The sequence below is a fragment of the Suncus etruscus genome, chromosome 11, assembly GCF_024139225.1.
Source record: "Suncus etruscus isolate mSunEtr1 chromosome 11, mSunEtr1.pri.cur, whole genome shotgun sequence".
In the NCBI taxonomy this organism is placed as follows: domain Eukaryota; kingdom Metazoa; phylum Chordata; class Mammalia; order Eulipotyphla; family Soricidae; genus Suncus; species Suncus etruscus.
The window spans coordinates 14,243,702-14,255,107 of NC_064858.1; the positions used below are offsets into that span (position 1 = coordinate 14,243,702).

Here is an 11,406-nt window from a genome sequence, read left to right on the forward strand (position 1 = left end):
TCAATTAAAAATGCAGAAACAGGGGCTGGAACTGTGGCACAGCAGTAGGACGTTTGTCTTGCATGCATGACCTAGGACAGACCAAGGTTCGATCCCCCAGCGTCCTATATGGTCTGCCAAGCCAGGAGTGATTTCTGAGCACGTAGCCAGGAGTAACCCTTAAAGATCACTGGTTATGGCACCCCCAAAACAAAAGAACTAAAAAGCAAAAACAATTTGTTATAACAATAACACGAAAAGCTCTGAATTCCATGAAGGCCAAAAAGATAGTACATACAGGAGAAAAGATACTGGCCTTACATGTCACTAACCCATTTGGTCCCTAGACCACACATGTTCTCCTGAGCATCACTAGAGGTCACTCCTGAGCACATAACAAAAAATATCCCCCATGCTTCACAGATTATGATGCACCAGGTATACACCTCACCTCAAAAACAAAAAACAGAAAACAAAAAATGGAGGACATCACTAGACCTTGTTTAATTTTCATTATTAAAAAAAAATTCTTTCAGAACTCAAGTTTCTTTCCTTATTAGAGATTTAAATTGGGCTACTGCTGGGGATGGAGCACAGTCAGTAGGCATTTGCTTTGCACATGGCCAGGTTCGATCCCCAACATCCCATGTGACTCACTGTCTGCCAAGAGTAATTTCTGAGCACAGGGCCAGGAGCAGTTGTGCATCCAAAGCTAATAAATTTTAAAAATTGACTAAAGCTACAATTATTCCTAATAGGGATTTTGAAATGAACAACTGATAATCTGTAAGCTAATTAATGACAGGCAAATGCTAAATTCAGAGAAACCCCTATCCTTATTAAGAGATATAATAGGGGTGGGTGGGCACACACACAGAGTTGGTCAAAGCTCTTTGGGACATTAGTATCAGGAATCACTCACTCTTGGTGATACTGAGGAGATCATGTGGAATGTCAGGGATCGTATAGGACCATATGGGATGTCAGGAATATCAGGGTCACCTGGTGCCTATCTACCCACTGTATTCTGGCCCCATGGGATATATTTTATTCAGAGGTTTTTCAAAGGAAAAAAATACCTTAGCCAAATAAACTCATTGAAACCCATTTCTGTTCAATTTTCTGCTAGCGAAGCATGGAATTATGAAGCGATCCATATTTTTCAATATTAGCTATAATTTAAAATGTACAATTTAAAACTTTGGGAGTTTTAAAAAGTACTGAGTCTAAATTCTGTTCTCAACTCAACTGAGTCTAAATTCTGTTCTTGTTAATAGGTTTGGAAATAGAGCTGGAGTGCTGAGAACTAGATCAAAAGTTGGCAAACCACAGTCAAATCTGGACCAATACCCATGAATTTATATAGACTATTTATGGCTATTCCTACACATAGCAATTTAGTGATAGAGATCATAAATCAGAATTTTAATCATCTAGTCCTGTACTGAAAAATATTTGCTGATTCATCATCTACAATGATGAAACTAAAAGCTGATTGTATGAGCATATTGAAAGCTTATGTTGAATAATTTTTACTAAGATTATAAAAATAATTTATCATTCACACAAACTAAAACTTAGATTTCAAAACATTATATATAATTTAGAGAAGTAATGGGGGGCCCGGAGAGATAGCACAGCAGCGTTTGCTTTGCAAGCAGCCAATCCAGGACCAAAGGTGGCTGGTTCGAATCCCGGTGTCCCATATGGTCCCCTGTGCCTGCCAGTAGCTATTTCTGAGTAGACAGCCAGGAGTAACCCCTGAGCAATGCCGGGTGTGGCCCAAAAACAAAAACAAAAATAAATAAATAAAAAGAGAAGTAATGGGATCTATTTAGGAAAGGCTTCTGAAAATATTACATAACAAAATTCCCTCTAAAAATTAACCCCTTGGCTGAAATAATAATATCCTTTTGTTAGGTGCTAAAAAAAAGATATAGTTCATATAGACAATTATTTTTTATTCATCCTCTCCTCTGACCCTGTAAAAACTTTGATATATATACATATACCTCATATATATTTCTTACATATTATATTTTAATATTAAAATGTTTTAATTGTGTGAAACTTTCAATTGAACACAAAAAAAACAAAATGCCTTGTCAATAATCCCAATTACTGTCTAAAATCAATATACTGACACATGAAAAAATAAATGAAAAATAATTCTTTCATAATTTAAAGAGAGAAAACTACAAATATTTTCTGTAACACTCTATATTAAATTTCTTACCTTAACATTTTCTATGGCCTCCCAAATTCTCTCTCTCAGGTTTACAGTATCATTAACTTGGCTTTTTAAATTTCTAATGACAATATCAAAGTGATTGCCTTTGAGCTGTCCAAGTCTAAGGGAATTTTTCACAGACCGTATGTTAAACACTTTAATTCTCTTCTTTTCTATTTCTTTTTCAATATTCTTTAACCTATAAATCATAAAGAAACATAGTTATATCTTGCATTAAAAATTAATATAAGATTTAGTTTTTCAGTTGCTAGGCCACCATTTAAATTAGAACAGAACAATGAAAAAATTGGGGGATTCTCAAAAGAAAATTCTTACAACTATGTAAAACCCAGTATTAATATTAACTACTATTTTCAAGAACTGACTCCTGGGACCAGAATGATATAGTACAGTAGGTAGGACACTTGCCTTGGATGCAGCTAGATGACCCAGGTTTGGTCCCTGGCACCTCATCTAGTACTTTGAGCCCTGCCAGGAGTGACCCCTGCAGGCAGAGCCATGAGTAAGCCAGAAGTATTGCTGGGTGTGGCCTTCAAAAAGAAAAAAAAAAAAGAATCATGTTTCTAATGTTTTTTTGTTTTGTTTTGTTTTGTTTTGTTTTGTTTTTTGGTTTTTGGGCCACACCCGGTAACGCTCAGGGGTTACTCCTGGCTATGCGCTCAGAAGTTGCTCCTGGCTTGGGGGACCATATGGGACACGGGGGGTCGAACCGCGGTCCATCCAAGGCTAGCGCAGGCAAGGCAGGCACCTTACCTTTAGCGCCACCGCCCGGCCCCTCATGTTTCTAATGTTATCATTCTGTATACTGACTTTTTAATTCAAATGACAGAAACTTTTATTGTACTTTGACTCCTCCTAACTTTAACAGTAAATGCACAAGAAGATTTTCTTAAAACTATGCACTGAATACTTCCAAACTCAAACTTTCAATTCGTTCTCAATATCTAGAGAACAGTTTCCAATTATCTCAGTATAATTAAGATCTTAGAAGAACTGAAGTAAACTTATCTTCAAATTCATACTTTCTTCAGTCCTGCTAGAAATTGTCTTTTTAGGCAAACTGACTTTCTTACTGCTTCTTCCAATATATTCCCAGATTTCTGCATCTGCTGAAATCTTTCTTATATTTAAATAATTAAATGGGTTTATATCCACTCTGAAGAAGTCTGTGTTCTAAATTGCACAAAAATCTTCCTTTCTCTCCCCTCATCTCTCTACATAATTTTTAATAAAACTGTTTTGATTTAAAAATAAATTAACAGGGCTAGAGTGATTGAATAGAGAGTAAGGTGTTTGCCTTGCATGTGGCTGACCTGGTTGTTATCTTTGGCATTCCATATAGTTTTTTTTTTTTTAGTAATTACTTATTTTTATTTTTTTTTAATTTTTAAACTGAAACCCAACTACAAACATGTTATAATCACAGTGTTTAAACAAAGACACTATTATAAGAAAATCCCATATAGTTCTTACGCCTGCCAGGAGTGATTCCTGAGTGTAGAGCTAAGCCACCTCCCCCAAAACAAAATATACAAACAAGAAAAATTAAAAGTTTTTTTTCTCCCTGTATAAACAATATATTTTTGTTTCTTAATAAAAATTGGTTTCTATTTTTTTATTTGGGTTTTGGGCCACACCCGATGACACTCAGGGGCTACTCCCACTGCGCCACCACTAAGGCCCCATAAAATTGGTTTCTACTTTTTAATGCCTAACAATCTTACTTTAAAATATTCTTTATTTTATTTACAATGCTACTTATAAAAGGGTGTCATGCATATAAGTTCAACTTGGACAGCCTCCTCCAAAGTGTCTTCTTCCTTCTACTCTTGCTTTTTTTTTTTTTTTTTTTTTTTTTTTGAGGGGATGCCACACCCGGTGATGCTCAGGGGTTACTCCTGGTTATGCGCTCAGAAATCGCTCCTGGCTTGGGGGACCATATGGGACGCCAGGAGATAGAATTGTGGGCCATCCTAGGACAACCATCTGCAAGGCAAATGCCCTACCACTGCGCCACTGCTCAGGCCCAGTCTCGAGGTCCTGTTTCATACCCTTCCCCAGTACTTCCATTCCTGCCAACCTTAATAAGTTTAGTTCTGTAGACTAAACTTCTGTTGCCTTTGGTGGTTTGTTATTTCTATACTATGTTTCTTTATATCCCAAATGTGAGAGAGATTATTCTTTATTTTCTTCTTTCCTGACTCAGGATGATACTCTCTACTTCCAGTCACATAACGAACAAGCTGTATGATTTCATTTTTTTCTTATAGCCAAGTAGTATTTCATTGTGTGCATATGTATATATGACAGTTTATTTATCCAGTCAACTGTTGTTGGACACTCAGGTTGTAAAGCCCTTTCATTCTTATCCACAAAGACAAAATCATAGATATTTCTTTTTGCCCTTCAGATAAGAGCTTAAAAGGGATCACAAGCATTTATATAAAACCTTGTATATTTAATGTCTGATAACTAAACATTAATATATGAATGTTAAATCAAATTAGGTTGATTTTTGGCTAAATCACTCAACTTTTTAAAGATTATCCTAAAAAAGGTATTCACAAAGAACAAATTTAAGTACAATAATGACAAACACAATGTTATTTATAGTGCACAAGTGAAACAAAAATTTTTATCAAAAGAGAATTATTAGATCTTATAAGTTGATTCTGAAATATCTCATAATTATCATTAAAATATTTATTTTATTACTTTTATTTTGTGTGTAGCTGTGTTTTGAGCCACACTCAGCAATGCTAAATGGTTACTCCTGGCTTTCTCTTGGGAGTAATTGCTGGCCCCAGTGCTCAATGGACATTATGGAATGCTGGGAATCAAACCCAGGTTGACTATGTGCAAGGCAAGCACCTTATCTACTATACTATCTCTCTGGTCCTTATTTTATTCTTTATAAATAAATGTACATTTCAGAGTATTACTTTCAAGTATATAGATACATTTTTGATGTGTCATGTATAGATAGCATAGTCTCTAAACACATCATAAGAATAAGAAATCAGAATGTTTAGGCACCATCATATCCTCAAACCCTAACATTAAACTAAATGTCCCCTTTGGCCAAGAATCGCCAAGAGTACCCCAAAATCCCAGAGCATCAAAAGGTCCTTTCCTACCATTCCCAATGCTATTGTCCTCATCTCTGAATAGTGAAATTACTAATTTTTAAGTTTTTTTATACTTTTCTATTTAACATAGATTTATTTCAAATGAAGAAATTATATAGAAAAATAGTAAAGTATTATAACAATATTTTAAGACATGGTCCAAAATATAAAAGTATAATTGATATAGTAGAGCATGCTTAGACAAAATTTAGCCAAATAAAACTTGTCGAAGTTTTGTTCTGAAATTTATTTTAATATAAATTTAAAATGTAACTCTAATTAAAATCTATTTAGAAGATAATTATGTGACAGTAGACATGGTTCTCAAGACTATAATTACTCTAGAGAGTCATGCTAATATATATGTTCCTTTTATTTATTATTATTCTGAGTTTTTAATTTAATCCAATAATGAATTAAGGATTGTTCTTATAAGTAAATAAAAGTGATATTTTATTACCTCTCTGGAGATACTTTTTTAACAACCATTGCTTGATAAGTAATGGCTTTCTTGTCTTTTAGGCCGGCATAACTAAAATCTGAAGGAATCACACCAAGTTTGACAGCTAAAAAACCAATTGCTTCAAACATTTCCAGATTTTCCTTTCGTAGGGTAAATGCTGGAACAAAAATAATTCTGGATTTAATAAAAGCTATGATCCATCAATTATTAGCAAACTAACAATATATAATAAATCAAATTATTAATTTAAAATGAGTATTTCTGATAGGTGTTCTTTACATGTCACACTTCTAACCATTCTCCACAATTTAATAGCAGAAATACTCCCTACAAAATGTTCCAGGCTGTGAGATGATGAACTGATCACAATTTAAGGGCCATTGGTCAAGGCTCTTGGACATTTGGTGATTTATAGGTAAAGTGCACAGTAATTTATGAGATATACTCTTTCAAGATTCCTTCAAACAAAAAGATTGAGAAACAACTAAAGATAATATATAAAAAATGTACACTAGGCACTCAAGGAAACAAGATCTATGGAGCCATATGAAATCACAAAAGGATTTTAAAGTAATGCAATATACAATCAAGTTTTCCAGCAGCCTTATTAGGAGTTGCAAACTTTAAAACATTAGCAAAATATATTATAAATTATTATTATGTAGTACTTATCAAATGCTGTATAACATCATCCTAAAACTTTCATAACTTACAATGCTTGTCTCTTGTAATATCTGTAGGTCAGAAATGACAGAGATTTCTATGAGAAAGATGAGCTGAAAGAAACCATTTCTAATGCCCATTTTTATGCCCTACACCCAATTAAAATGTTCTCAGTTACTTCCCAATAAAAACATACTTAAATTCTAGCCTTCTTTCCTCCCCACAACTATGTTAGATTCGGGTGTAGATTAGGTCCATTGGACATCTATTTTTGAATTAAAATACAATTTATCTTGATATGAAAGATATGAAGGAATGTGATGAGACAAACGTGCAGCCAGGTATAGATTAGTTATTCCTTTACTAGAATTCAGCACTACCAATGCCAGAGATAGTTAAGAGATGGAATACACACTTTGCATGCACAAGGCCCAAGGCTGATCCCTGGCACCACAAGGTTCAATATGTGCATCAACAAGTATACAAGTAGATAAGAGTGTCTGTTTTGTTTCTCTGCTTCGTTTTGGGTCACACCTGGTAGCACTCTGGGGTTACTCCAGGCTTTGCAACTCAAAAATTACTCTTAGTAGGCTCAGGGGCCATATGGGGTGCTGGTGATTGAACCTGGAACAGCTATATGTAAGGCAAACACCTCCCTGCTGTGGTATTTGCTCCAATTATTAAAAATCAGTTTTAAGAAGAATTTTTGGTGATCACAATGTGAGCTAAAGTTTGAGAATCTCACTTCTGAATCAACTGGAATAATCAAAAGAATCTTAAGAGATTTCAAGTTGCCAACACTGGATTAAAAGAATGCAATGATTCTAGATATGTTTATTTTTTTATTATTTGTTTTAGGTTGGGGCCATACACAGCAGTGTTCAAGACTACTCCTGATCTTAGGAATCACTTTTGGTGGGACTCAAGGACTAGGGCAGTAGAGGAGGTGTGCCAGGGCTAAAATCCAGGTCAGTCAGGTATTAAACAAATGTAACTGTATTTTAGGTTACAAATGATTCTCATTTAACAGAATATAGTAAACATACTCTACTTAATTTCAAATACTTTAAGATACTTTTCAAATTTTGAAGTCAAAATTTATCTTTAAAAACAAATTAAGGGGGCCAGAGAGATATCACAGCGGTAGGACGTTTGCAGAGGATGGTTTGTATCCCTGCATCCCATATGGTCCTCCCATGCCTGCCAGGATAGACTTCTGAATGCAGAGCCAGGAGTAACCCTGAGCACCGCCTGGGTGTGACCCCAAAAGAAAAAAACAAATAAAAACAAATTAAATCACATAAAACAGGTTTTCACTTGTGTGACTAAGCAAACTATGATTGTATTAACTTCACTTTCATCACTAAGTCTAATTTTACACTTAGTATAATTGGAGAGAATTCACCTTCCATTAAAAAAACACACTTCCTAATGTTTCTCTACACAAGTCTATTTTATTTGAAATTCTTCAACTTGCATACAACTTTAACAGTTTATCCAAGAAAATGACAAGGACTTATTAATTTACCTGTATATTCCATTTTTCTTCCTTACATTCCAGAGATCTTTTCCTGTACTTGTGTGCTTTTTCACGAAACCTTACTGTTATCACTACCCTTGGATTACCGGCATTAGAATTCAGTTCAGAGAAAGATTTGGTTTCCACGAGATTTCCAAACTTTTTGTTGACAAAATGATGTACAGCTCTTCTGTGGTCTTTGTTTGCGTCAGGTTTAAAGGAAAATTTGGAATTTTCTTTCTTTAGATCCAAATATTTAAAAAAGCCAAATGCTTCTTCTTCAGATACCAAGTGACAAAATTCTTTACAATCAAGATTTGGTTTTACAAAAATCTCACTATTTCTGCCTACAGTAATTAAAAAAGGAAATTTCTGCCTAACAGCACAATGCAGACTACTCCTTTGATTTTTGTCAAGGATTCTACCTAATGAGAGTTCAGGAGATGGTCCAATGTACTCAGTTTGAGAATTCCAATTCTCTTTTATTTCACAAGCAAACTGACTCAGTAATTCATAAGTTCTTTCATTTAACAAGGAGCCTAACATATCAACTTTCTCTTCTTTGTCTTTGGAAGCTTTGTCACTGGGAGTATCTTCTTTTTCTAAATCAAACTGATGATTCTGGTTATTGTCAGAGCACCCAGTCAAAGAATTAAAGTCTTTGTTTGTTCTCTTTTCAATGAATATATTTTGAGGATTTTGTTTTCTTTTTTTGGCAATAGAATTTGGCTCAGATAATACTTCATCAACCTTATAAATTAGTTCATCAGTGTCTTTATTTACTAATTGCCCATGTTCATCAATCTCAGTAACAATAAAATCACTTGGTGAGTTTTTGATAGTGCCTTGAAAGCCAACATGATCAGTGATGAAATACAAAGAACCAAACCTGACTCTAAAATCTGTATCCTCTTCCATTTTAAATACCAAGACCTACAAAACAAAGAATTAGTCAGTTTCCAGAAAAAGAAGTTGTGTTAGCAAAAGAAATGTTTGCAAATTTAATTTTCTTTTTCTGAGGCCAAAGAAATAGCAGAAAGGTTAAGTTGTTGGGTTTTTTTTTTTTGTTTTTTTGGGGGTTTTTTTTGGGTTTTTTTTTTTTTTTTTGGTTTTTGGGCCACATCCAGCATTGCTCAGGGGTTACTCCTGGCTATCTGCTCAGAAATAGCTCCTGGAAGGCACAGGGGACCATATGGGACACAGGGATTTGAACCAACCACCTTTGGTCCTGGATCGGCTGCTTGCAAGGCAAACGCTGCTGTGCTATCTCTCCGGGCCCAAGTTTTTTATTTATTTTTTTAATAATACTTCATTCTTTTTTTTGTTTGTTTGTTTGTTTGTTTTTTGTTTTGGGTCACACCTGATGACACCCAGGGGCTACTTCTGGCTATAGGCTCATAAATCGCTCCTGGCTTGGGGGACCATATGGGACACGGGGGGATCAAACTGTGGTCCATCCTAGGTCAATGTATACAAGGCAAATGTCCTACAGCTTGTGTCACTGCTCTGGCCACAATAATACTTTATACTTCAAAATTACAAACATGTTTGTAGCTGGGACTCAGTCATAAAAAGAACAGCCCCTTTCATCTGTACAACATTCCCACGACCAATGCTCCCCATCTCCTTCTTCCCCCAACCCCTGCCTGTATTTGAGACAGGTACTGTACTTCTCTCATTACCATTGTTATGATAGTTTTTAATGTAGTGATTTCTTTAACTGTATTCATATCATGAGCTGGTCCTTTCAGCCCTCATCTTTATTGTCTCTGGGTATTATTATAATGATATTATTACAAATGTCTTTTTTTTTTTTTTTTGGTTTTTGGGTCACACAGGCATCGCTCAGGAGTTATTCCTGGCTCTACACTAAGGTCCATCCTGGGTCAGCCGTGTGCAATGCAGATGCCCTACTGCTGTACTATCTATCACTCCTAACCCCATGTTTTTTTGTTTTCATTTTTCTTTGTGAGAAAAAAATCTGCCTAAAATGTTAATCTTGTAAAAGTATGTATTTGGAAATTTTTTTTAAATTGGATATTATAAAGTCCAAAAATTAATTCTTTTTTCAGATTTGGAATTAAAGAGATAGCTGTAGAAGTGGCTTTGTTTCAGTTGTCTCCTAAAATGTGATCTTTTATATATTAATGTAGAACACAACAAACAAGTGTATTTCCCATTTGAAATGTTTGTACAGCTTAAAATGCGTCCATATACTTTGTTGATAGCGTGAGCAAACTTTAGTTAGCTAACCATGTTAATTAAGAAATGCATAAATCTTTTATTCTTAATATTTGTAATTCTAAATAGATCTATGAAAACTTAAAAAAAATAAAGCAACAAAATTAAAAGATGTCTTAGCAAGTTAACACCGTGCAGATGCATTTTAAGATCTGGGAGCACAGACAGTCCTTGAAAAGAATGATGAAATATTTCTCCAATTAGGGAAAAAAAGGGGGTGTGTATAAAGAACAGTGGAATAGTCAGAACCATTCAGAAAGAAATCAATGTCAGAATTACATCCAAACATCCAAATCAAAGGAAGAGCATCAACAGAGCTAAATTTAAGTGGCAGGTTCCTAAATGACAAATTTATTTGTGAATGAGGGTGCAGGGCTGAGTGCAAAGTTTAGCAGATCCAACACGGGGAGATTTTTTAGGTTGTGGAAAGATCTGGAAAGATTTCAAAAACAGAAGTGTCCCTCTCTTCCTCCATTAACCACCCAAACTCAAACTCAACCCTACTTACTTTCTACCTTTGCCCATAATCTCGGAATTAAGCTATCCATCAGGCTCAGTACAGGGTCCCAAAAATCATCCCACTCTCCCACCCTAATTCCACTCTTCCATCCCACTCCCACCCCCTTCTTGGATCCCCCTGGAGACCAAATAACCCCAAAACCAACTTCTCCCCATCCCAGATCCCATCCCTGTATATCCACCATGCAAGCCCCATGTACCTCATTCAGAAGCAAGGCGGCCCTCAACTCCACGCAGTGCGCATGTCCGGAAGTCAAACGACTTTATCCTTCCCCCACCTCCATTGTCAGATTTAAAGGGACAGGCCCCTGCTTAAATGCGTTCCTTAAGCGTGAACGGGAATTTCCCACCTGGAACCGCCCTCCTTCGCAAAGAGGAAGGGGAGGGTGCGTGGGCGGAGTAGTAGGCGTGGCCTGAGCCTAGATTGCCCCGCACTGCGCCGTATTGTCTATAATACGCGCGCAACTTAGGCTCTCTGGACTTGAAAGCAGGTGTTGTGTGTGTTACACAGGTGTGCTCTTTCTTCATTGCTGTTGGAGGTGCTTTTTGTCACCAGGTGCCCCTCTGCTCCAGGTTGTCCAGGTGCTGTTTCCAGTCGCCTTCAAAGTGAAAGAAAGCAAGGAAGTGCATTGCGTGGAGTAGA

The 11,406-nt window shown here is 35.8% G+C and overlaps 1 protein-coding gene across 2 annotated transcripts in view; it reads right to left on the minus strand.

Annotated features, from left to right (window-relative positions):
• The window catches only part of PUS7L (pseudouridine synthase 7 like), a 28,211-nt gene extending 19,279 nt beyond the window's left edge, over positions 1 to 8,932 (minus strand). The window contains exons 1-3 of one of the 2 annotated variants that reach the window (XM_049783807.1): positions 8,039 to 8,932; positions 5,819 to 6,011; positions 2,216 to 2,408 (exon numbers count right to left, since the gene is read on the minus strand). In XM_049783807.1, coding sequence (XP_049639764.1) covers positions 2,216 to 2,408; positions 5,819 to 6,011; positions 8,039 to 8,921 — 1,269 coding nt within the window. In that variant the 5' untranslated portion in view covers positions 8,922 to 8,932. Of the gene's footprint in view, positions 1 to 2,215; positions 2,409 to 5,818; positions 6,012 to 8,024 lie in introns of both variants that reach the window. The other variant, XM_049783808.1, reaches the window with a different exon arrangement.
• Positions 8,933 to 11,406: the final 2,474 nt, after the last annotated feature.